The following is a 25746-nucleotide window of genomic DNA, read 5'->3' on the forward strand; positions in this document are numbered from 1 at the left end:
CCTCTCTCCTTCACTCTCTCCCTCCCTCTCCTTCTCTCTCTCTCTGCAAGACACTGCTTAAGTGTCTGAAAGCGTAGCCTAGTAGTAAAAATAAACTCACGAAACATTTTTATGACAAAAAAAAAACAACTTAAAAACCTTTTTACTTTTGCAAAACAAAGTGCCAAAATTTGTCAGTATTGCATGTAAATAACAGTTCAAATCTTATAGTTAATATTGTATTTAGAAATGGGTTTGTTTATATGAAGACGTTTTATTGGTTTTTACAGTGCAGTGTTTACAAGCTGTAATTAAAGACTATGTTCGCTGTTAGCCTTTTTTTTTTTTCCATTTTGTTTTTGGTTCCTTGTGTGTCTGTCGTGATGGAAACGAATTGGCCAAGCCCTGCACCTTTCCTCGTTTTCGGGAGGTGCCGGGTGAGGACGAACAGGACCGTTCTTCCTTGGCCGCTAATCAAGCACCTGAGCTGGAGACGTACTTCGGCCCGTTAGGACCCCGGTCCGTCGGAAGGTGCCGAAAAAAAAAAAAAAGAGACTTCAGACTTCCTCAGAAGCAGAGCTGAGGCGAATCGAATGTATCCTTTATCGCAGGAAAGCATTTGGCCTTCCTGGACACTTTGCTTTTGTTCGATTATGGTTTTCAGTCCATTACCACTCTTCCAACCCCTTTCAAACGCCCAGTGGACGACGCGATCGGAGTGTGAAAACGGATGCCTTAAAGGCATTGCATTTTTCTTTTTTCTTTTTTTTTGTTGCCATAATCTGTATAAAAGGGAAGGAGCAGGAAGCCGTGTATCAGTACTAGCCAGTGCCTGCAGACCTCGCGCTGTGAAATCATTTGTATGTTTTTTCTAAGACAGATTATTAATAAACACTGAACTCTGTGAAAATCCGTGTCGGGAGTTTTGATTCCACGTCCGCAGTAAAAGAAACAGACCAATGACGTCGCCACTTTATTTTCATTTTAATTACAGTCAGCCTTCAGAACGCCCATCGCCGTTTACCTGTACAAGCAACAAAAGGCAGAAGACGGGAGTTTCTATAAATAGGCCATAGCTTTATTGATTTTTAACGTTTTTTTTGTTGTTTTTTTTTGCTCTCATCACAGTTCACACTTGGGGTCCGGTTGGGGGATAATGTTTCAGTTAAATCTTTCACAATAAAAGTGTCTCTAGGCACTGGGCAGAGCCCATTTCAAGGATGGTGACAGAGGAGGATTAACAAGAAAAAAATATATATCCGAGCCGTAAAACCGCATTCCCCAAAAAAAAAAAACCCTGAAAAACAGTGACGAGGTAATAGAACTAAAACTGGCGAGTGACAACCTCCCCCTCCGTATGAGCCCCTGCCGGAACACAAAATGGCCTCCGCCCGGTCTCCCAGGTGCCCCAGGGGGAGGGGGGGGGGTCTCAGGGTAGGGGCAGGCAGCTGTGGGGGAGCGGGGAACAGAATTAACAGGCACGTTGGAATAGTGTGTAAATGTTGAAAAAACTGTCACTGACAAACCAGTGGAAATAGTTTTGGTTTCTCACAGAAAACATTTACTTTTCCATTAAAGACCGCGCTCATACCCCCCCCCCCGCAGAAGGCGAGGGGGGGCCGGGGGGGCAGGCCCTGCACCCCAGAAAGCACGTACATGCAGGTGTGCGTGTGTGTGTGTTTAATGTGTGTGTGTTTGTGTGTGTCTGTGTTTGTGTGTGTCAGTGTTTAATGTGTGTGCGGTCACGAGTTTGTGGTGTAATTTGTGTGTGTTGCAAGTAGTTGTGTGTAGTGTGTGTTGTACACACACTATACGCACAACTCCCTACATGTGTTTTGGAGGGATTTGTGCATGTGTATGTGCGTGCATGTTGGAGAGAGTTGTGTGTGTATATATGTGAGTGCCTGCTCCTCTGCTCAGATGATCTCAAAGGTCTTCTTCAGTTCCATGATGAGTTGCCAGTCCGGTTTCTGCATCTCGTCTCTGAACCAGTTCTTCAGCGCATCGATCGAAGCTCGCGTGATCTAAACAAACACACGTTTTCAACACACCGTCAATCGATGGACACGTGATCCTGTCCAGCTTGTTGTTTGGGGGGAAAACTGCTTTTCTGTTCTGAACCCGACCCAGCATATGAACCCCTGTAAGATTTCGGTCTACGAAAGAAGATTTTTACTTTTGTAAAAGTTCACAGGGCGTGTCCCCCTCCCCCAGGTAACGCACCTTGCTGACGATGATGTCCGTGGCTTCAAAGTGTCGGCCGTACATCTTGGGAGACTCTCCGGGGATGGGCTCGATCTTCACGCAGATCTCCTGTCCCTTCTTAGCCGCGTCCACGGTCTTGTGGTTTATCTCAATACTGGTGATGATGCCGATGTCCACAAACTGAGAACACAGGCAGGACGGTGAGCCCCTTACCGAACACAGCAGAACGCCTGAGCACTATACCAAACGCCTGAGCACTATACCAAAGGCCTGAGGCTTTTACCGAACACAACAGGACACCTGAGCCTCTTAACGGAACACCCCAGCCTCTTACAGAACACCCCAGGACACCTGATCCTCTTACAGAACACCCCAGCGTCTTACCAAACACAACAGGACACCTGATCCTCTTACAGAACACCCCAGCCTCTTACCAAACACAACAGGACACATAATCCTCTTACAGAACACCCCAGCGTCTTACCAAACACAACAGGACACCTAATCCTCTTACAGAACACCCCAGCGTCTTACCAAACACAACAGGACACCTGATCCTCTTACAGAACACCCCAGCCTCTTACCAAACACAGCGGGACACATAATCCTCTTACAGAACACCCCAGCGTCTTACCAAACACAACAGGACACCTGATCCTCTTACAGAACACCCCAGCGTCTTACCAAACACAACAGGACACCTGATCCTCTTACAGAACACCCCAGCCTCTTACCAAACACAGCGGGACACCCGAGCCCCATAACAAAAGGGCACACAACTCACCCCTTTGCTGGGCACACAGAGGGGGGTCCCCTGTCTCAGCACGCCGGCGTCCACGGTCACGCCCATGACGATGGGGTCGCGGGAGTTAAAGATGAACTGCGGAAGGATCCGGAGCTTGCAGGGGAACACGGCGATGTGCCTGGGGGGGGGGGGGTCAGAGGTACGTGACACAGCACAGTGGAACTGACATGCACTTTGAGACAGGCGTTAGTGCACAGCTTCGAGCTATAATCTCTGCATTCATTTTCTCCCAGGGAAAGCTGCCCGTCTCCCTGGAGTCTGCTGGGAATCAGGGTTTCATTAGCGGGACCCGTTCCCCCAGGACTCTGTGGCGCTGGCTCTGGGTCGAGAAGAGCACAGCACCACTTAGTCACACCCTGGTTTCCCAACACATCAAAGATCATTTAATCCACTGGACTGGTCTCCCGGGATGGCATACGTAAGTGTCACCTTGCATTTCCTGTATGGGGCAGCAGTCACACAACCATGCATGTCCACATGGGTAAGTCCACATCAATTCAACACACTTTTGGACCGCATTTTAATGACATTCTTTTTCAGCTGTATGTACACCAATAAATTAAAGACCAAATTTTCTGGTGGTGTTCATGACATTATAACTTTGGTGAAAATGTGATCCATTTTTTACTTTACTTTTGAGGTAAAGCTCTGTGACCATTGATTAAATAATAACCTACAGCAAGGCAAAGTCATGGAGTAACATTAATTTTGTTTCGCACATATCTCCCTTGAAAATGATCAAGCAGAAATTCCACAGGTTTCTTAGAAGATCAAATCAGCGTTCCGAGTCTCATTCAAATCTGTGACGACACAGAGTGTCCAGAAGCGTGTTGAATCGACCGAGAGGCAATGACAGCGTGACCAGATACTGGAAGATTCACACGTTCTGTCAGATCTACATCGCCCAGCGCCCTCGTCAGCGTGGGGATCAGGATGCCCCCCCCCAGCGCCGTACTTGAACTCATCCTGTTTCTGCTTCTTGTAGTCCTCCCTGTACTTGGTGAAGGCGTCGAACAGGTGGTAGATGATCTCGGCGCTGAACACCCGCACCCCCAAGCCGTCGGCCATCTCCTGAGAATCACGCTCCACTTTCACATCGAAAGCCAGGATCACAGCGTACCTGCAGAGAGAGGGAGGGAGGGAGGGAGAGGGAGGGAGAGAGGGGGGGAGAGAGGGAGGGAGGGAGAGAGGGGGGGAGAGAGGGAGGGAGGGAGAGGGAGGGAGAGAGGGAGAGAGAGGGGGAGGGAGGGAGGGAGAGAGAGGGGGAGGGAGGGAGGGAGAGAGAGGGGGAGGGAGGGAGGGAGAGAGAGGGGGAGGGAGGGAGGGAGAGGGGGAGAGGGAGAGAGAGGGAGGGAGAAAGGGAGAGAGGGAGGGAGAGAGGGAGAGAGGGAGGGAGAGAGGGAGGGAGGGAGGGAGAGAGGGAGGGAGGGAGGGAGAGAGAGAGGGAGAGAACGAGAGACAGAAAGACAGAAGAGTTGATGAGGATTGACAAAGGCAGAGATGGACAGAAGGAGAGATGAGAGATGAGACGAAGGGCATAGACGGACGCCTGGCTGAAAACGTGAGTTTAACTGAACCCGCTTGATGAGACTGCACAGACGGCAGGAGACTTACTGGGGGTCGTGTTCCAGCATGGTGGACGCCTTCATCACATCCTTCTTGTGGACGGGGCCTATGTTAATACCGGCGTACTGCAACGAGACGGGGAACAGAACACACCGCTGAGACGACAACAGAGGACCGCGCCGTTTCTGGCGCTCTCGCAGCCGAAGGCCGCCACAGACACCGCACGCTCTCTCCGCTCCTGGAAACGCTCACTTTGCTGACTTTTGGGGCGAGCACCGTGGCGTTGTGGAGCAGGTACACTCACTGGCACTTTGGAGGTGCGGAGGAACTCCAGCAAGGCCTCCAGGGACCCCAGCGTGGAGGCCTGCACGTACACGCCCTTCTCCTCCAGCTTTATGGAGCTCAGAGTCTGCTTCAGCTCCCGCACCAGCTCGTCCTGCGGGAGGGAGGGGGAGAGAGAGAGAGAGGAGGAGGGGGGGGAGAGAGAGAGAGAGAGAGGAGGAGGGGGGGGAGAGAGAGAGAGAGAGAGGAGGAGGGGGGGGCGAGAGAGAGAGAGAGAGAGAGAGAGGAGGAGGGGGGGCGAGAGAGAGAGGAGGAGAGAGGGGAGGGCGAGAGAGAGGGGGAGGGGAGGAGGGAGTTACAGTAGAACTGGTTCTCACAGCTGGCATGTTGAGGCAGACCAGAACTACTCAGAGTGGAGAGCGTTTGGAAGCCTGGTTTTCAGTCACACGCACAGATTCACAAAATACCTTCACCAACTTAGAATGGGGTAAAATAGGAAACAGATGATTTGGGGGTGGTGGGTGAGAGAAAGGGTAGGGGGGGCAGAGAGAGAGAGAAGGAGGGAGAGGAAGGGGGATCTAGCGCGGCGTTTCCACGGGAGGAGGGGGAGGAGGGGAGAGGAGGAGGGGGAGGAGGGGAGAGGAAGGGGGATCTTACGCGGCGTTTCCACGGGAGGAGGAGGAGGAGGAGGGAGAGGAGGAGGAGGAGGAGGAGAGGAGGGGAGGAGGAGGAGGGGAGAGGCGAGCTCTTACCCGCAGCACGGGGACCTCGTCCTCCTTGTGCGCCACCAGCAGGGGGAGCCCCGCCAGCGTCTTCTCCAGGTCCTTCCCCAGGATCTTCACGCCCTGCGCCGTCGACACCTCCTTGTGCTTCTCGTACGGCGTCTGTCCCCGGGAGAGAGTAAGGTTTCGCTCACATTCCACCTGCACACCCTCCTAGCCCAGCTAACCCATGAGAAATAACGATAGCTACTAGCCTAGTGGTTAAGGTACATGACTGGGACCCGCAAGGTTGGTGGTTCGATCCCCGGTGTAGCCACAATAAGATCCGCACAGCCATTGGGCCCTTGAGCAAGGCCCTTAACCCTGCATTGCTCCAGGGGAGGATTGTCTCCTGCTTTGTGTAATCAACTGTACATCGCTCTGGATAAGAGCGTCTGCCAAACACCAATAATGTAATGTAATGTACAGAGCTTTCGTCTAAGGCTTTCACCGATTGGTCACTACATGAGAGGGCACGAAATGGGTCTCCAGCCGAAATTTTAGAGTAACCTTGCTTTCAAGAGATGTCGGGTAGAGTTTGTCGTCTCCAAGTTGCGAACACATCCTTGTCGTTCCTGTTCACATGCTTTGTGGTCGGACAATAGGAAGAAAAGTTGTGTGGCAGCTCGTTTGCTCCTGTCAGACGATTTACATTCTCAGTCAAGCAACTGACTAGTTGGCTGTAGCAAGCAATCCAAATGCCACAGGAAATACCACAGGAAATACCACAGGAAATTGAATCTGTTCTGTAGTTATGAAAGAATGACCGCGTTTTAAAATCTGTAGCTGTGGTGCACTTATGTCTTCATTGCACAACATGTCTTTTGGTTCACGGAGGACTACTTCTTAGACCATGTTGGCAAGAGCAAGTACATCACAACTTGGCCAATTCCTGCTGCGTCAAGAATCCCGTTTGATCATCTGACACGAGCTGTTCACGTTGGTCTTCCTGGCGGGAAGCTCGTTTTGACCATGAATCCCACACGACAGGCAGGAAGAGTCCGTCTCTGTTAATGTGAAAGGAGTCGTATTAACCCGCTTCCCCAGGTGTGTGTGGCCCCCCCCCCCGGCCCCGTTACCTTGACGCGCAGCTCCTTGAGGGGCGGGGGCAGCAGGAGGCCCCTGATCTGTGTGACGATGGGCCCCTCCACGCCCGGGACGATGATGGTCTCGCCCTCCCGCAGACGGCCGTTGATCAGGATGACATCGATGGTGGTGCCCATGCCCGGCAGAGCCTTCACCTGGGGACGGGACGGGGGGTTTACAGTTTACACCACCTCACTCACCTCCTGCACCATCACACTACTCTCTCCTGCACCATCACACTACTCTCTCCTGCACCATCACACTACTCTCTCCTGGACCATCACACTACTCTCTCCTGCACCATCACACTACTCTCTCCTGGACCATCACACTACTCTCTCCTGCACCATCACACACGCCTCTCTTACACCATCACACTACTCTGAGCTTTAACCATGGGGGCAGCCTATACCCTAGCACGTAATGTGCTTGACTGAGATCTGGAAGGTTGGTGGTTCAAGCCCTGGTGCAGCCACAAGAAGATCAATGCAGCCGTTGGGGCCTTTGAGCAAGGCCCTTAACCCCACGTTGCCCCTGCCTAGTCTAATCAACTCTTAACTTTGCTAAAAGCACCTGTTAAATAACTAATGTAACGTAATGAGACGTAGTTGATCAAATGAGAGAGAATTCATTCCTTTCACCAGCGACTGACGGCCGCAGTCAGACACGGCTCCCTCTCCCTCCCCCCCTCCCCTCCCTCACTCACCTCTCCTCTCCTCTCCCCCGCCCCCCGCCCGCTCTCCCCCCCTCTCACCTCCATGACCTGGGCGCGGAGCTCGTCGCACTGCGCCAGTCGCCGTGCCAACATGGTCTGGGTCAGCTCCACCAGCAGGGCGATGAGGTTGCCCATGCCGTCGCCCGAGTGGGCCGAGGTGGGCACCAGGGAGACGAAGGCGCGCGGGTCCTTGTTCTCGAAGAAGAGCGCCGCGTTCAAGCCCTGGAGGAGGACACGGTCAGGGGTCAGGGGTCAGGGGTCAGGAGCAGGGCTACCGCACCGGCCAGCCACGTTTCCATAGCGCCGACGCTCCGTTCCCATAGCAGCGGCATTTATTCAATTGGTCGGGCAGATTGGGGCTTTCAGGGGTGTCTGTTCTGTTAGCAGTAAGTGGTGCGGTTTAAGTAGGACCCTGCAAGTACAGTGGCAGCCTTGTTGACTAAGACAAGGGTGTCTATCACGAAGAGCCCCATAATTTCTGCTGCAGACTGAAGACGCCTACCTCTTCAGACTACACCATCATGGCTACCCTCAACCCTCTTTAGCTGTTCTTTCGTTCTTCAGATTTCCTTTTGGACGATATTAAGGTTATAGCAGTGCACAGAGGATATCAGTCTATTGGTACTTTCGTTAAACTACGAATTGCTCGTTAGGTTATCATTACTCTTACCGCTGTGCTTTCTTGGCGATTTTTGTATTCCTGAGAGCAATACTGATGTTCTCCAGTGACGATGTTACTCTGACCTGCTGGGCGAACTCCACAATGACCACCTTGGTCCTCTCGTCAAACTCGTCTTTGGTGTTCTTCTTCTGCTTCTTCAGAGTGGCCACCACGTCCGTCTCCGGACTCTTCTTCCAGTCGTACAGACGGTCGACCTGCAGAGCAGAGCGGGGTTTAGCGGTTTTCGTTTTGTCTAATTCAAGCAATTCAGTTCCTTGGCCAGGAGCACGGCTTTAGTAGCCCACCTGGAAGGTTATGCGAGTTTTGGGCGCGGGTGAGTACGCAGGAGGTGTGTGGAGGAGTTCTTTTGGGGAATGTTATTTCTGAAGTGTGTTTTGAGGTGTGTTTTGGGGTGCAGGTTCTTGGGGTGAGTTAGTTCTGAGGTGTGTTTTGGAATGAGTTAGTTTTGGGGTGTGTTAGTTCTGAGGCGAGTTAGTTTTGGGGTGTGTTTTGGGGTGCGTTAGTTCTGAGGTGTGTTTTGGGGTGCAGGTTTTTGGGGTGCGTTAGTTCTGAGGTGTGTTTTGGGGTGCAGGTCTTTGGGGTGAGTTAGTTCTGAGGTGTGTTTTGGGGTGCAGGTTTTTGGGGTAAGTTAATTTTGGGGTGTGTTGGTTTTGAGGTGCGGGGTACAGCAGGCCCTCACCTTGTTGAGTGCGACGATGAAGGGGCACTTCTTCTTCTTCAGCAGGTTGATGGACTCCAGGGTCTGAGGCTCCAGCCCGTGCATGATGTCCACCACCAGGATGGCGATGTCACACAGCGAGCTGCCCCTGTTCCTCAGGTTACTGCGGAGAGAGGGAGGTCACTCTCACACTCTCACACTCTCACACAGCGAGCTGCCCCTGTTCCTCAGGTTACTGCGGAGAGAGGGAGGTCACGCACACGAACACACACTCTCACACTCTCACAGCGAGCTGCCCCTGTTCCTCAGGTTACTGCGGAGAGAGGGAGGTCACTCTCACACTCTCACACTCTCTCACAGCGAGCTGCCCCTGTTCCTCAGGTTACTGCGGAGAGAGGGAGGTCACGCACACGTACACACACTCTCTCACAGCGAGCTGCCCCTGTTCCTCAGGTTACTGCGGAGAGAGGGAGGTCACGCACACGTACACACACTCTCACACAGCGAGCTGCCCCTGTTCCTCAGGTTACTGCGGAGAGAGGGAGGTCACGCACACGTACACACACTCTCTCACAGCGAGCTGCCCCTGTTCCTCAGGTTACTGCGGAGAGAGGGAGGTCACTCTCACACACTCACACTCACACTCACACTCACACTCACACTCACACTCACACTCACACTCACACTCACACTCACACTCACACTCACACTCACACTCACACTCACACTGCGAGCTGCCCCTGTTCCTCAGGTTACTGCGGAGAGAGGGAGGTCACGTACACACTCACACACTCACACACTCACACACTCACACACTCACACACTCACACACTCACACACTCACACACTCACACACTCACACACACTCACACACACTCACACACACTCACACACACTCACACACACTCACACACACACCTGCTCTCTCAAGCTCTCAGAGCGTGTACTGACCTGAAGGACTCGTGTCCCGGTGTGTCGATAATCAGCATCCCCGGAATCTTAATGCTCTCCCTGTCGAACTACAGACCACGCACAGACACACGAGAGAGAGAGACAGACAGACGGCGTCAAACACAGAGACCGCCGTGTGCGTTCGCTGCACTTCGCTTCGTGCTCGAGCCTCGCGGGACGTGCACGTGAGGCGTGGGATACTCACGTTCTTCACCATCTTGGTCTGCTCGATGATGGTGTCCAGGGGGACGTTGGTGGCTCCGATCTGCTGAGTGATGCCGCCCGCTTCTCCGTCCTGGACATGAGTGTGTCTGAGCTGGGGGGGGCAGGAGAGAGGGGGTGAGAGGGGGCTGGAGCCTCAGAGGCGGGGCAGGAGAGAGGGCGGGGCAGGCCGGGGCAGGTGTAGGGACGGGGCCGTACCTTGTCCAGGATCTTGGTCTTCCCTGTGTCGACGTGGCCCAGCACACACACCACCGGAGACCGCAGCTTATCCAGGTTTATGTTCCTCAGGTTCTCCTGTCGCCGTTTCTACGGCAACAGCAGGGAGTGAAGGTCAGTGTGTGTGTGCGTGCGTGCGTGCGTGCGTGCGTACCTCGATGCGTCTCTTGGCTCGGTCATACAGTGTGTGTGTGTGTGTGTGTGTGTGTGTGAGTACCTCGATGCGTCTCTTGGCTCGGTCGTACAGTGTGTGTGTGTGTGTGTGTGTGTGTACCTCGATGCGTCTCTTGGCTCGGTCGTACAGTGTGTGTGTGTGTGTGTGTGTGAGAGAGTGTGTGTGTGTACCTCGATGCGTCTCTTGGCTCGGTCGTACAGTCTCTCCTCTTTGCTGCGGCCATCATCGGAGTCGCTCTCGCTGCTGGAGTCGGAGGTCTGCTCCCTCCCGCTCTTCTTCCTGCTGCGCGGTGCTGGTGCCACCTCCTCTTCCTCCTCCTCGCTCTCTTCCTCCTCCTCTTCATCTTCCTCATCCCCTTCCTCCTCGTCCTCCTCCTCCTCCTCTTCCTCACTGGCCTCCTCCTCCTCTTCCTCAGCAGGAGTCTCCTTCACCTCTATGTGGACTTTCTTCATCTCTGCAGACCACAACCACAACGTTAGCCCAACGTTAACAGACCTGGGTGTTAACCCACCATTCATTACATGAATTTACATGAACTAATGTAATTTGTACATGTTCCAATTTGTATATTATTCATTTATGTTGGCAAGTACATTTGTTAGTTAATGCTGATTCATGTTCGTGACATTTAAATGTTTTATAAAAACCCAGTCGGATTATACCATCATCACAAGCTGTTCCTCGATTTTTCTGCACCAAAACTAGGTAGAACAATTATTTACGAGATGGCATCATATCGGTTGGATCAATATGAAACCCGATATTCTGATTGGCTGTTGGCGAGCGATGCCCGCGGAAAGTTAAGCCGTGGACAACTTTGTTCGCCCCACTTTCGCCGTTCAGTCGCCCGGTGGATCATGTTGCCGGCCGTCGCTCAGCTTCAGAGACAACGAATGGACTTCCGGCAACCGGTCGACCAAATCACTCAGTGTGAACATGGGGTAATTCATGTACTGTGTGGCCAGACTGTATCGTGTGCAAAACACCGTGTCCATCCCGTTCACGACTGCTTGGTGGAGCGGCCATCTTGTAAATACGGGGCTTGCGTTGTCGCCACGGTTACCCTTCTCCTCGTCGCTGGCGATGGCCTCCCAGTCGTCCACATCGGCCGCCGCCTCGGGTTTCACTTCCTTCTCTGAGGGAAGGAACAGGAAACGGCAGCGTTAGGTCAGGCGGAAAAAGCCCGGAACGTTCTCACTGTTCAGTTCTGCTGGAGCAGCCGTATAAAGAGTTAACCATGTAAATGATTCTTTAGTGAAAGTAAAATGCAGGCGATTAAAAGCGGATTGGTCTGAAGGATAAATGGCTTGGGGGGGGGGGGGGGGGTACCTGGCTCCTGCTCCGGAGTCTTCACCTTCACTTCCATCTCCATGGAGACGGGCTCGGGGACGTCCGACGTGGGCGACGTCAGCTCCGACATTTCTGAGAGAGTAACAGAATGAGCGGAGCGCAGTGAGACTCTCTCACTCTCTCACTCTCTCACTCTCTCACTCTCTCACTCTCTCACTCTCTCACTCTCTCACACACACACACCGACACACACCGACACACACCGACACCAGGTCACATACTCACGCACGCGAACGTACATACACACACACACACATACACACATACACACATACGTGTACACACACTCTCACACACTCTCACACACTCTCACACACACGGAGGGGGGAAGAGACGTTACCCTCGGGGGTCTGTGCGGTGGGCTTCTTTTTCCTCCGGTCTGAATACACCGGCTTCTTCTTTGGCACGGAATCTTTGGATGGCACTTCCACACCTGCAGGGCAGCAGCACAAGACCGGCCGTCAGGCAGAGGAGGCGTTAGGCTTCACACACACACACCCCACCCCAGACTGCCCTTCTGTATCCCGCCCGGCCCAGCCCAGCCCAGCCCAGCCCAGCCCAGCCCCCCACCCCACCCACCCTGCGCCTGCAGCAGCTTCAGCGTGGCCTCAGCCCTGGCTCGGGCGTCTTTCTGCGCCTTGGTCAGCAGCTTCCCCTCCTTCTTCAGCCTCTCCTTCCTCTCCTTCTCCTTCTGTTTCTTCTTCTCCTTCTTCTCTTGCTCCAGACGCTCCTGCCAGGCGAAGGCACGGGTTTAGCAGGGCGCAGCACATTCAACCCAACAGGCTGCGATAAGGCCGTCTGTGTGCATGTGTGTATATACGCATACGAGTGTGCATGTGTGTATACACGCATACGAGTGTGCATGTGTGTGTACGCATACGTGTGTGCACAAACTTGGGCACCCCTGGTGAAAAAAGCCTTTTACAATTAATATCGAAATGAACAGAAGTGAACCTGACCTCTAAATGGTGCAACATTAAACATTTCTTCAAATTTTAAAACAAGATTACTTTTTATTTTAATTTTTTACAGTTTCAAAATATTAAAAAAAGGAAAATTACTCCATGCAAAAGTTTGGCAACCCTGTCAGTTAGTACTTTGTAACTCCTCCTTGGGCAACCATAAAAGCTTGTAAATCATCTTTTTAAAGTAACAAAGAATAATCCAAAAGGGTTCCTATACTTTTGCACAGTGCCTATTTTTTTTATTTTTTTTTTTAAGTCATTTATAAAGAGTAAAAAATTTGAACAAAAAGTGATCTTGATTTTAAAAATTGGCAGAAATGTCTCACGGTTAACTCTTAACCGTTTAGAGTTCAGGTTTTGCTTTCGCTCACATACAGGTTCATTGTAACAGACGTGTAAACCAGGGGTTCCCAAAACTCTGGTACCTGTTCCAGCCGCAGCGCCTCCTGCTCCTCCAGCCGTCTGATCCGGTCCTCCTCCTCCTGCTTGGCCCGCTCCTCCTCCTCCTTCATGCGCGCCAGCGCCTCCTGCATGGCCTTCACCGCCGCCTTGCTGGGGCCCTTCTTCTTCTCCTCCTTCTCCTTCTCCTTCTCTCCCTTCTTCTTCTTCTTGTCCTTTTTCTTCTTGTCTCCCTCCACCTCCTCTGCAGCCGCAAGAGAAAGTGTGTGAAATGGCCGTGCACAGGCAACCAGTAACTTTACGGGTGTTTTTTTACCGAGCCTGAAATGAACGAGTGACTGAAATGAACGTTAGCGTGTGAAATGAAGCGGGGTAAAAACACACACAGATACCCCGGCTGAGCTCACCTTCGCCTTGGGCTTCAGCTCCTTCCTGCTCGTCGGCAACCATCGCCGTGGCAGGAGGGGCGGGCTCCGGATCCTTCTGGGGCTTGGCCTCGGCGACCTTCTCCGCCTCCACCTCCTCCTTCTCCTTCTCCTTCTCCTCCTTTTCTTTCTCCTTCTCCTTCTGTTTGCGCAGCTTGGCTCTCTCCTCCTCCTTCTTCTTGCGGTCGCGCTCCTTCTTCTCCGCCTTCTTCTGCGCCGCGGTCTTCATCTTGAAGTTGCCCTCCTCTTCCTCCGCTCCGTCGTCCTCCCCCCCGCTGTCCGCCGCCCGGCCCTTGGCCTTGCGGCCCTTGGGGGCCGCCGGGGCCGCCGGGGCCGCCGGGGCGAAGTCGTCGTCCGAGTCCGAGTCGCCCGGCCCCCCTCCGTCCTCGTCCTCTTCCTCCGAGTCGGACTGTCTCCGGCCGCCCTTCTTGCCCACCTTGTTCTTCCTCCGGGGCTTGGCGTCCTCTTCCTCGGAGTCCGAGTCCGGCGCGGCGCTCCTGGCCCTCTGCCCGTCGCCGTTCTCCGCCTCCCCGGGGCTCCGGCCCTCCTCGCCGTCCTCGTCCTCCAGGCTTCCCTTCTTCCCCTTGCGCAGCTTCTTCTTCTCTGCCTTTGTGAGGGCGGAGCTGGGCTCAGGCTCCGCCTCCTCTGTGGCATCAGGAATCTGACAACGGAGAGAGAGAGAGAGAGAAAACAATTATTTAGATGAGACGGTTAGTAGTGCAAATCCAACACAGCAACTGCACATGAATTAATTAATTCTTTTTTTTTTGTTTTTTTTTTCCCCCACACAGAGAGCGGTCACTGTGTGGAACAGCTTGCCAGGACATGTAGTGGAGGCAGAAACACTGGGGGTTTTCAAGACCAGGCTTGATACGGTGCGAGATGCTATTCAGCTTTTAGGCAGCAGGTACACTTAGGGGTAGGAAAAGACGAGCATTGCTGGGCTGAATGGCTTGTTCCCTGTCGACCAATGCCAGGCTAGGCAATTACATCTTCTCAGGTGACCTCAGGTGACCTCATGCTTGATGGAGTAGGTTCATCCATCCCCATTTCCGCAATGATAAACATGATGAGGCCCTTGTGAAACCATATCTGGCCCTAAGTATAATGCTTGGACCAATACATGTTGTTATGCTTAAAATTGGGATTTGATGATTGGGATTGCTGTGGTATGATGGGTACATTTTGGTAAAATCAGTGCGAAAGATTTAGAGAGATGTGATTTTGCTATCTCTGGGTGTGTGGAAAGGCATTACATGTAGCAGAACAATTCTCCAGCCTCAAGCAGAGCCCGGAATACCTAACCTTGTCCACAGCCGTTTCTTTACTGGTTTTGGATCCTTCTATAGAGAGTTCCTCCAGCTCTTTCAAAATGTCCTCTTCACTGTAAGAGAAGAAGGGAGTACTCGGTGTGAAGAGACATCCTTATGCACAATAGCAAATGTGTCATTAGTGCCAATATTATGAACTGTAAACGCTTTTGCAGATGCGTTGCAGCTGCAGGAGGGGGGGTGGGGCTACATACTCAAACTCCTCCTTCTTTGCGGCCTTCTTCTTCTTGCTCCGCCCCTTGGCCTGTTCTTTCGGCGCGCCGGCCCCCTCGATCTGCGCAGCGAGGGCGTCGATGTCGATGCCGTCATCTTTGGAGCTGTGGACACACACACACGCGCACACACACACACACACACACACACACACACACACCGTGCAGGTTTTCACCAAACGCTCACGAACGTACCACTTCATCGCTGGGCCACAGGGCCTGGGTCATTAACCGAAATTCACACCGGGTTTTCATCCCGACGGGACGCTTTTCACACGGACCGTAACAATTCGTTAATATTCATCATTACTGTTAGGCATTCGCAATAGGCCTCAGAAGTTGTGTCGTCGTTCCCAGAAAGATCTACGGTTCGTTAGCATTTTCTAGCCTTCCGGATCCAAAAATCCAACAGTCTATGGGAGAAATTAATGGGGTTTGGACATTTTAGGCAATTTTTAGAGCCTAAAAGAAAATATGTAAATTCAAAAAGCAAGTTTCTATGGCTAAGTTGTTAACAACTCGTCGCACAACAACATCACGCACAGGGTTTCATCTGGCTGTATAGTCAGTCACCATTCACACATGTTGCTGATGGCTATTACTCAATTAAAACAAATATTAAGGGTGTCTCGGTGGCGCAGCCTGTAGAGCACTGACCGCATGCTCAGTCGGCGGTTTCGAATCCGACCGTCTGACATTTGTCGCATGTCCTCCCCTCTCTCTCGCTCCCATTCTTCCTTTCTCTCTATACTATACTGTCCAATAAAGCTGAAAAAGGCCTAAAAAATCTCTTTAAAAAATAAAAAAATAAAAATATTAAATGGCATCTTAAAAACACAGACTTTGAAAGAAATGGTTATGTGGAAAGGCTATTCATTTTTCCCCACACAGACATTGTGCTTTGATCTAGAAATCAATATAAAACCCTCACCATCTCACTTCCTGTCCGCCACCATGTACAACAGCGAGAGTCCAGTCTGCATTGAGCATTACGTTACAAGATAAAGTTACCGAGGAGTTGCCAAAGGCTGCAGAGACTCCTGCTTTAGCGATTAGTCCCTAAAGCTTTCAACACTCAGTCCCACAGTGTGGGGGAGAGAGTGAGTCTGTCTTTCTTTAATTTTCATAAAATAAAATTTTATTTAAAAAAAATAAATAAAAAAATATTATCCAAGTCAAACAAATACCACCTCAACCACCTCTCACTTTACCCATGAGAATAAGAAGATGACAAATAAAAAGATGAAGAAGGTGTTTACATGCGACTTCCATGTTTAACGGAGGCATAGGTGTAGACAGAGCAGGAAGTTTAGCGTGCTCACCACGTGTCAGAACTGGTCAAAGAACAGGAGGCACTTTCACAATCCAAGTGCCCCCCCCCCCCCCCCCCCCCCCGGGAATCACACACCTGTGTACCTCAGCTAACAGTAAACATCTTACACATCTGCACAGCAAAGCCAATGACCAGTCAAATATCAGATGCATGAAAATGCATGCTCACATTTCAAGAGTCACAACACAAAGGCACCTATTTTCTACATCTTTTATTCATGAACTCATTCTAATATTGCCTGCATGCTAATTCGACATCTCGAGGGCACACGCTTAATTCCCTGGTGGCCACCCACATTCAGTCTAATCCTGGAGGAAGAAGCCTAAACAAAGGACAGAGACCCCAGTGTCAGACACTGCGAGACGGCAGTTCTGTCCCGATACGAATCTCCTCAGACCAGCCGTGTGAGCTCCACCGCAGGTCTCACTCGGTTAACACCGCCGTCAGCCTGTCCCTCACACAGCATGCACACGCGTGCAACGGCCACGCAATCACACGCCTGATCGAGCAAACCTATCCAGCTGTCCTCAGGAACACCTGTAAACATCACTCATAAAAAAATTTAAAAAAACGTATATAATATAAAAGCATATCCATACAGACCTGCAGCCAAAATAATGCAGATATGCGTTTTTTAAGAAACCTGACTTACATTCACAGCTCTGGAGACCACACAAGCCTTGTGAGGAGACTGGTCAGAGAGCGCGCTTTCAGGAATATGAACAGGCGTGAGGGGAAGCAGCGCTCTGTGAAGAGCACACCAGTGTCTGTGGACGCGACACAAGCTTTACATCACACTGGCATCATTCAGAGCTCAGGTCAGCACAAAAACATGCTCACCTCAGCACACAGGACAGGCTGACCTCACCCGACTGGGGTCTCTCGCAGAACTACAAACCTTGCCATGTAACAATAGTAAAGTTCCCCAATACCGCTGGGATATTGACATTCTTTACGTATGTACAGTGCAATCCGTCAGTATTTCAACAGTGACACATTTGTGTTGCTCTAGCTCTGTTAGTCCAGGGCTGCACTTCCTACATGACTCATCAAATCTAGGCCATCAGTCTACTTTAACTGCATGTTCATTGTTGTACAACAAAAATTGTGTCGCTATCCACTTACGGACTGAGCTGTATATACTCACACGCAGAACGTGCACGTGCGTTTAAAGAAGGCACAGTAAACCAATGTATGCCATGACTTCTCTGGCGAGGTTTTCCAATGTGAGACCCCATGTGAGAACGAAATGGGTCAGACCATAATACGGTAATTAACTTACAAGGCCAAACAACTCTCGCATCTATATCTGTGAATTAGCTGCGCTTAAAAATAACCTTGGCGTTCTTAAAATGGGGCTACTAAAACAAATTAACCATGTCCTGACGGAGCAGGTCGCTCGCTTGCAGTCGGCCGAAGATCGGGGATTTGAGGGGGGACAGTACATCTCAGTCAAAACAATAAACTGATCACTCTGTTTGTGATGTAACGTTAATAGAGCAATTGCAACGTCGTTCGCAGCAGTGCGCTCATTGAGACTTCACAGATATTTGTGATATTTCTTGACTAAACGAGTGAGCTAGACTCCCCCAGTGAGCTAGATCGTTAGCAATCTCTATGAAAACACTGCATGCCCTCGTCCTGAAGATGCCGGCTCAACACCCCTATCGCTGTGAATTCTGGCAGGAATTAATGCACTTCGGACCGGTAATGGAGTTGGGTGAACGACTGACGCCAAACCTCACGGGCGCACACCAAATCGCACGATGCCGAAGACAATGGGGGGTAGAACGGCTGCATAATAAAAAAGGGATGATGTTGCAAACCTGGCGGGAGGTGCTGAGGTACCCCGGCATTCTGGATGGATAGCTAGCGGTCCATCTCGACAACGTAAATCTATAACCAATCAATACGATGTCCTCATAAAAAATAAAAAAAAAACAACAAGACGGTCAAATGGCAATCTAGCGGACTCTGGCCATTTGTATGTCCGTGCCAGCCTCATAACAGAAGAACATTACAGATTAGTGAGCAAACATTGAAATCGGGAGTCAGGAAATCTAACGCGTCTGCCAATCCACGTTTCTCTTCTAACTTACATATAACATCGGAAACAAGTACGCCTTTGACAAAATGTCCGAGACAGGTTGGAAGCAGGCTATATCGTTAACGGACGTTATTATCGCAAAATGCAGCTAGCAAGTTGGCTATCAAGGCTAAATGCATATACGCATGTAAATACAGATAACAGCCTTTATGCTAAATTGGACAGTCAGCTAGCTAGCTTACAGAAACAGGCCTAACCAAGAGACACCTAGCTAAACTTATGACCAGCTCGCTATATTTTACATTCCCGTTCCATGAAAATCACTGCTTAGCTTACAACACCTGACATAGATTTGTTTAAGTTTAAGATGCCATGTACCTGTCTTCGCCCTTGTTTTTCTGTTTCTTCCCCATTATCCTTGATTGCTGGAATCAGTGGTGAAATGTTCCTGATCCTCGCCTGCTCACCGCTGTTGCTTACATATGGTCGCAAAGTCAAAACACGCATGCGTCTCTCTAACTGCATGCGAAGTCAATGTGAGCGCGCAGAATGATGATGTCAAGCTGTCTTTATCACAGACATGCAGGCTTTATTCTGGGTCAATTGAATCATTTTAAAGCTGTGATTAACGACTGGACTGTGTATTTTCCATTTAATACACAAACGCCTCGATATATATATATTTTTTTGGACTGACATTTTCCTGAAATTCCATTCCTCTCGAGGGTGTTTTGGTTTAGGAATGGAAGTACCAGAATGCATTATTATGTGAAAATGCAGGCAATTCCAACGTTTTTGCCTTATAAAAAAACATGGTATTATAAGTGGCACTAGATATTTTATACACTTAATGTAAATTATTGTTCTGACCAACAATGCCTGTTTATTAAAGCATTAAACCCTTGTATGTCTCCATGATTAAACCACGAACAGGATCTGGAGTATCGAGATAAGAAGTGCGTTGCTTAGGGCGCATGTGGGTGACGTCAACGGAAATTGTTTTAACGCAAGAGGGGCGGTTTTTCTTTCTCTCGCTAGCCAACGTAGAAGAGGGTAAGTTTGGCAAATATTCCGTGGCTCGAGTGGTCTCAATAACGTCTATTTGTAAAGTATGGACATTCTCAACCAGTACACCTATGTACTAGTTGTTAAATTTCGTTTACTGTCAAGCGAACGTCGTTGAGTTTGCTTTGTTTTGCAAATTCGTGAGCAAGCATAAGTAGCTTGCTAAAGTTAGCATGCTATAACGTTAGGTCGCTAGAACTTCTCAACGGCCCTTTGTTAGCTAGCTAGCGGCTAGCTAGTTGCGGCACTCGTTCAGGCTGTACAGCAGTAATGAGTGAAACATCATCATTTGTTATTGATTTGTTTATTGAAGGGATATGTATTAACACCACTTGCCGTTTACTCGGTAAAACGGCTTTTTATGTGGCTAACATTATTAGCCAACGTCTGGGTCGGGTGGCTTAACGTTACCATGGTCACCGCTAGCTATAACATTCGGTAGCTCTTCTTAGCTTACTCTACGCTACGGTCTTGGGTAATATATAACGTTACGTACTAATGGGCCGAGCGCCCAACTTGTGATGACATTAGAAAGTTACCACATACACGTGTGGTCCTTGTGACCAGTTCTGTTGTCAACCTGCCGTGAATTGTATGTAGCTAACTGACCAGGACGTTGCGAACACAAACGTTCCCAAAATAACCACCAAACGTTAACCAGCAACAACACTCACTAAAAAATCGCATTGTAGATGTTTTTAAATTAGGTGCCCAATAAGATAATGGTAGCAATTTCACTTGGGAATTATATTAATCTTATTGTTTTAGGAGATTACTCATACCAGGCGTATATATAGGCGATTAATTGTCAGGGTTTTTTTTTTTCACCCAGCGGTCAGTGCGCGCAGGAAGCGGCCATGGCGGGTCATTCAATGGACATAGTGGCGAAGGTGCTGGAGCAGCAGGTGCTGCAGTCCGCGCGCCTGGTGGAGGAGCAGCTGGACGCGGAGCTGGAGAAGATGGAGAAGATGGACGAGGACGAGCTGGAGAAGCTGAAGGAGAGGAGGCTGGAGGCTCTGAAGAAAGCGCAGAAGCAGAAGCAGGTCGGCTGAACGCCAGGCGGGCTCCCCTCTGCCCTGCCCTGGAGCGTCTCCCGGCTCCTACAATCTTCGCTTAGACTAACGCCAAATGCGTGGCGTTCATTGGGAAATTTGTATTAACCCTGTACACACACACACGGTGGCAAGTGCTGCTAGAAATGGGTTGTTTGCCCTTCACTTGATTTCAGTAGGCCTGTGTTTTTTTTGAGACTATCCAGACAAGTTAAATATAATTTATTGTGCATAATGTTAATTGCATTGGTTTTGTCCTCATCTTTGAGGGTCATTCCCGGATCTCATTGTCAGATGTTGGGTGTTTAGTCCAGAGAGATTGCATTAGCTTTGGTTCCCAGTTTAGCTGATCGTTCTAATGTTTAATTAATTTAAACATTAGAACGGATAATGGAAGTATGGTTTGATATCTTCTAACTTTCTTCATGTGGTGGGTACTGGGTGGAGTGGTGACTTTATGGGTACTGGGTGGAGTGGTGACTTTATGGGTACTGACCGTGGGCTCAGAACATGGCAGTCATTGGAGACCCTGCAGCCCATGCCTCTTATTGGCTACCTATGGGAGCCTAAGTCCTTGGCACTGCTTCTGCTTTTCCTGCTTCTGGATTCAATTTTCGTGGTTGAATTTTAAATCGAGCATTGAACATCGTTCGGGGTGACTTTGGGTCAGGAGGTAAGAGCAGCCGTCCGGCAGTCTGAAGGGTGTGTCGAAGTATCCCTGACCAAGACGCCTAGCCCCAAAATCCCAACGAGCTGATTGGTACCTTGCGTGGCTGCCTATTGCCTTTGGCGTGTGATTGTGTGTGAATAATAGACTGTAGAAATATATGGACCAAGTGTTGCATCAACCACTGACTGTCCATGGGCTTGTGAAAAGCATTGCAAGTTTACCAGCGCCACCATATTGTATTGGAGCCAGAGATGGGGAAGCTGATGCGGCTGTTCCATTAAGCGTGTGAGACTGATGTAATCTGTCTCTGATTCGTCCACAAAGTCTTACTTTATTGTCCTAAAAAAATCTGCACGTGGGGAGGCGAAAGAAAGAAAAAAAACTGTTTGCGGATACACTTTGTATTTTGACCGCAGTTGCACCGTTGCCTTTGCGTTGACCTGCACTGGACCCTACAGCTGTGGCAGTAGTGAGCAGCGTCTGTCAGCCGTTTTGGCTGCTCTGTGTGAATGAGGCATTCATTGGAAAGAGATTTGGGTAAAAACGCTATATGATCACTTAAACATGGTGACCACCATGTTAGAAAGTCCAGGAGCTGTAGTGAAGATTGTTTGTCTTGTGTCACTGTAAAGCAGGAATAGGACGGTAATGTCTCAGGGCAATTCCAGCATCATGGATGTGACATTTGGACACAAAATCCCTCAAAAATTACTCTTCTCACATGATAAAGGTTAATGCATATTATCATATTATCACAGATAACTTGCGTTATGGATGTGATGCAAAAAGACTATACACAAAAAAAAAAGGAAAACTTATGAATGTGACGCCATTGTGTTACGCATGCCACACATCTGAAAGGCACATTGTTTGACAACCTACTTCCCAATCAAATTTTATCATAACACTTTTGTTGTCATCTGAAATGGTTCTGAATGTTAGTTTTGACATTGGGAAAACCATGTGAAATGGTTTTGAATGTTTTCAAGATGGTTGCCGAGTCGCATTAATTTCAATGGCAATAGGACTTATAAATACATTTTTAAGCATATTTTCCTGTTGGCCTACATTTTATCAGATTTCACGATGGTCACAGTCCACTGTTTGGGACATGATACGTTTAATTGGGAAATAAGTTTATTTTTTCATGCTAAGGTTGACATTACTGTGGAATTGCCCCTAAATGCTGCTGTTTTGGCCACAGGAATGGCTCTCAAAAGGACATGGGGAATACAGGGAGATCCCCAGTGAGAAAGACTTTTTCTCTGAGGTGAAAGAGAGCAAGAATGTGGTCTGCCATTTCTACAAGGACTCCACATTCAGGTGAGGCTTTCAAAAAAATATTTTTCCAGTTGAGGTCTCCAGGTCCATTTTTTAAAATCATCAGTACCCAATAGTAATTTCTCTAGAAATTTAGTTTTTTTCATGAAGAATCTAACAATGGGATTTGTGACGCTGTACCCGCTTATAACAAGAAAATAATTGGCTCAAACACTCTCCTGGAGTTAATGGTTTGTAAAGTTTCACGATGATAGGATGACTATCTACTGAGAAATGTTTCAGAGTCCTGTAATATCGTCTAAAATCAACTCCAAAGATCAAAATGGTAAATAATTGTAAATTTTACCATACACATGGCATAGTCATTCAAAAGGTGGCATGTCCTGAAAGTTCGTCGTCATCCTTTCCGTAGCTTTTTATCGTTGATATGCTAAGTTGGCTAGCTTGTTAGAATTCAGTCTCCCAAGTTGAGCGTGTATCACAGAGGTAGCTATGGTAACAAACAACAATGTGTGGAAAGTGGGGCATGGTCTGTCTGTTTGGGTGAACTTTTTATAGTGGGAAATTTAGGCTTCGAAAAATAAGTTTTAAAATGTATTTAAATGACTGAATAATAGAAGAAATGATGTACATTGTTTTATTATATAACTGGCAAGTGTCACATTCAACCACCGTGTTACTCCTTAAGGGGAGCCTGAGATGAAAGGTGCTACATAAACATTTTTACTGCTCCTTCTTCCCTCTCCCAAACAAAAAGGTGCAAAATTTTAGACAAGCACCTCTCAGCGCTGGCCAAAAAGCACCTGGAGACGAAGTTCATCAAGCTGAACGTGGAGAAGGCGCCCTTCCTCACGGACAGACTGCGCATTAAGGTCATCCCCACCATGGCTCTGGTGAAGGACGGGAAGACCAAGGACTACATCGTGGGCTTCAGTGACCTGGGCAACACGGACGAGTTCCCCACAGAGGTCCTGGAGTGGAGGCTGGGCTGCACCGGCATCATCAACTACAGGTGACCGCACACGACCCGTCTGTCATTAACTACAGGTGACCGCACACGACCCGTCTGTCATTAACTCCAGGTGACCGCACACGACCGCACACAAACCAGTCTGTCATTAACTACTGGTGACCGCACACGACCCGTCTGTCATTAACTCCAGGTGACCGCACACGACCGCACACAAACCAGTCTGTCATTAACTACAGGTAACCGCACACAAACCAGTCTGTCATTAACTACTGGTGACCGCACACAACCAGTCTGTCATTAACTACTGGTGACCGCACACAACCAGTCTGTCATTAACTACAGGTAACCGCACACGACCCGTCTGTCATTAACTACAGGTAACCGCACACGACCAGTCTGTCATTAACTACTGGTGACCGCACACGACCCGTCTGTCATTAACTACAGGTAACCGCACACAAACCAGTCTGTCATTAACTACAGGTAACCGCACACAAACCACTCTGTCAATAACTACAGGTAACCGCACACGACCCGTCTGTCATTAACTACTGGTGACCGCACACAAACCAGTCTCTACACGGCAGGTTAGGCATACAAGCAAAGTCACTGTGTGGAATAGCTTACCAGGTCATGTGGAAGAGGCTGAGACTCTGGGGGTTTTCAACACCTGGCCTTTTCTGCCTCGACCACACAACCTGTTTTCGGGCCGTTGTATGGTGCTAGATACTATCTTTTTATTTATACTATCTTAGGTAAACTAAGCACTCCGTACACTGCAGTGGTACGAAATGGCAAGCATTGTTGGGCTGAATGGCATTTTCTGTTTTGTTATACGTTGTTAAGCTACAACCCATGTTCTTTTTGGGTTTCGGGTATTTTTTCTATTCATAGAATGCTTTTTTAATGTAAAGTACAGGGTTTCAGTGTAAGAAATGATGTTAATCTAAGTGTAAAAGAACTGACTGGCTTCAGCCTCTTTTGAGTAGATTAGTGCTCAACAGCCAGGACAGATAAATATTTGAATGTGAAAGCATTTCACAGAACTCACTGTGGCTTTTAGCCTCATTCTGACCCCTATGGTGAGTTAATTTTGTGTAGCATGAATTTACCTTCTGTGTATTTTTGTTCTAGTGGCAACCTGCTGGAGCCTCCCACAGCTGGTCAGAAGGCAGGGTCAAAGTTTACCAAGGTGGACAAGAAGACCATCAGAGGAAAAGGCTACGACTCGGACTCTGACTCAGACGATGATTAGAGAACACTTCCTGTCGTTCCTCAGTCTCTCTCAGGACTTCCTGTTTCACAGTCCTTGGTTACAAGACGAGCAGTTCCAAACCAATAAGCCCACAGCTCGCCCCTCTCTTCATGCACCCTTATGCTTTTAGCCTAATAGATGGCTCAGTTCGTCAGTGTCTCATCACTGAATGCCATTTTTGTTAAGATTTTTCTTTTTTTAATTAGTTCATTGATAAAGCGATTGTTATTTGGGACTGAATTTGCCTGTAGTGAACTACCATTAATACAGGTATCTGTGACTGGGTGTGTTCTGCTATTTTGAATATTACAATTTGCTAAACATTTTTGTACATTAACTTGGGGATTGGTTGCCTGAGCCATGACCACACTGCAGCATGAGGCAAGCCATCTAAATCATGGGTGTGCAGTCGTATCCGAAGAAGGGCCGGCGTTGGAGCAGGTTTTTTGTTTTAGCCCAACACTACAACACCTGGTTCAACAAATTTAACTAATCAGGGTCTTCAAGTGCATCTTAGTGCCGGGCTAAGACAAAAGCCTGCACCCCCACCGGCCCATTTCGGTAAAGACTAGACACCCCTGGCTCGAGGCAGAGCCCGTAAAGCAACATAAAGCCCAATGACTCGGCTGTGCCCTCCTCTCGGACGTGCCTGCAACAGTCTACAGGAGTTTTGATTAGAACGTGTGAATCTTACAGATGAGCGTATTCTCCATCTTTTGCATTTTATTTTCTAAAACCATTGCACTAACGATAATGATCGCCTCTTTTATTTTGGGACGATGGGTTCGGAGTGATCCTTCAGTCGCCTGTGAGGGACTAACTGACACGCGTTCCCAGACCCACCTCCTCCTCCTCTTCTTTTGGTCCTGGAGCACAGGTTGAGGTTTTTCTAGAAATATGTGCTTTATCTTAAAATAAACTGATTCCCTGGTGCATTTGTCTCTTGTGAAAACATGACTCCAGTAATAGCTTAGCTATTCAAAATGTGTTACAATGCTGGATCCATTCCAACTTTTGTCGAAATGCAGCATCATCAACATATAACACATTATATACATGGATATATAACAATCAAATTCATCGTT

At 49.1% G+C, this 25746-nt stretch overlaps 2 protein-coding genes across 3 annotated transcripts; one reads left to right on the forward strand and one right to left on the reverse strand.

The window, feature by feature from the left end:
• Positions 1-939: 939 nt before the first annotated feature.
• On the reverse strand, positions 940-18896 carry eif5b (eukaryotic translation initiation factor 5B). Of its 2 annotated transcripts, XM_061225962.1 has the most exons (24): positions 18744-18896; positions 14968-15090; positions 14748-14826; positions 13425-14103; positions 13044-13261; positions 12233-12383; positions 11994-12086; positions 11633-11725; positions 11367-11438; positions 10474-10757; positions 10111-10218; positions 9896-10006; positions 9691-9758; positions 8761-8902; positions 8144-8275; positions 7439-7621; positions 6678-6839; positions 5590-5721; positions 4860-4991; positions 4604-4680; positions 3945-4109; positions 2969-3107; positions 2203-2364; positions 940-2003 (listed from the first exon to the last, which is right to left on the reverse strand). In XM_061225962.1, the coding sequence occupies exons 1-24, from the start codon at positions 18776-18778 to the stop codon at positions 1896-1898; spliced, it is 3648 nt and encodes a 1215-aa protein (XP_061081946.1). In that variant the 5' UTR covers positions 18779-18896; the 3' UTR covers positions 940-1895. The 2 variants fall into 2 exon arrangements, 1 of the variants encoding a protein (XP_061081946.1); XR_009705869.1 differs by lacking the exons at positions 940-2003; positions 2203-2364; positions 2969-3107 and having other exon boundaries at positions 3968-4109; positions 4808-4991.
• A 402-nt stretch (positions 18897-19298) lies between these two features.
• On the forward strand, positions 19299-25594 carry txndc9 (thioredoxin domain containing 9). Its single transcript, XM_061225513.1, has 5 exons — positions 19299-19418; positions 20263-20473; positions 22357-22475; positions 23191-23445; positions 24541-25594. Exons 2-5 carry the CDS (start codon positions 20288-20290, stop codon positions 24659-24661), a joined length of 681 nt encoding a protein of 226 aa, XP_061081497.1. The 5' UTR covers positions 19299-19418; positions 20263-20287; the 3' UTR covers positions 24662-25594.
• The last annotated feature ends 152 nt before the right edge of the window (positions 25595-25746 follow it).

The sequence above is a fragment of the Conger conger genome, chromosome 17 (assembly GCF_963514075.1).
Source record: "Conger conger chromosome 17, fConCon1.1, whole genome shotgun sequence".
Taxonomy (NCBI): Eukaryota; Metazoa; Chordata; class Actinopteri; order Anguilliformes; family Congridae; genus Conger; species Conger conger.

Bases quoted from the DNA above. Each gene is read 5' to 3' on its own strand.
- txndc9 (XM_061225513.1), top strand. From the start codon at position 20,288: ATGGCGGGTCATTCAATGGACATAGTGGCGAAGGTGCTGGAGCAGCAG. The intron at 20,474-22,356 runs GTCGGCTGAACG...TTTTGGCCACAG, and splicing joins AAGCGCAGAAGCAGAAGCAG to GAATGGCTCTCAAAAGGACA. The intron at 22,476-23,190 runs GTGAGGCTTTCA...CCAAACAAAAAG, and splicing joins TACAAGGACTCCACATTCAG to GTGCAAAATTTTAGACAAGC.
- eif5b (XM_061225962.1), bottom strand. From the start codon at position 18,778: ATGGGGAAGAAACAGAAAAACAAGGGCGAAGACAG. The intron at 15,091-18,743 runs GTACATGGCATC...GTGTGTCCACAG, and splicing joins AAAAACAAGGGCGAAGACAG to CTCCAAAGATGACGGCATCG. The intron at 10,219-10,473 runs GTACACACACAC...CTGTTGCCGTAG, and splicing joins GAGCCAAGAGACGCATCGAG to AAACGGCGACAGGAGAACCT.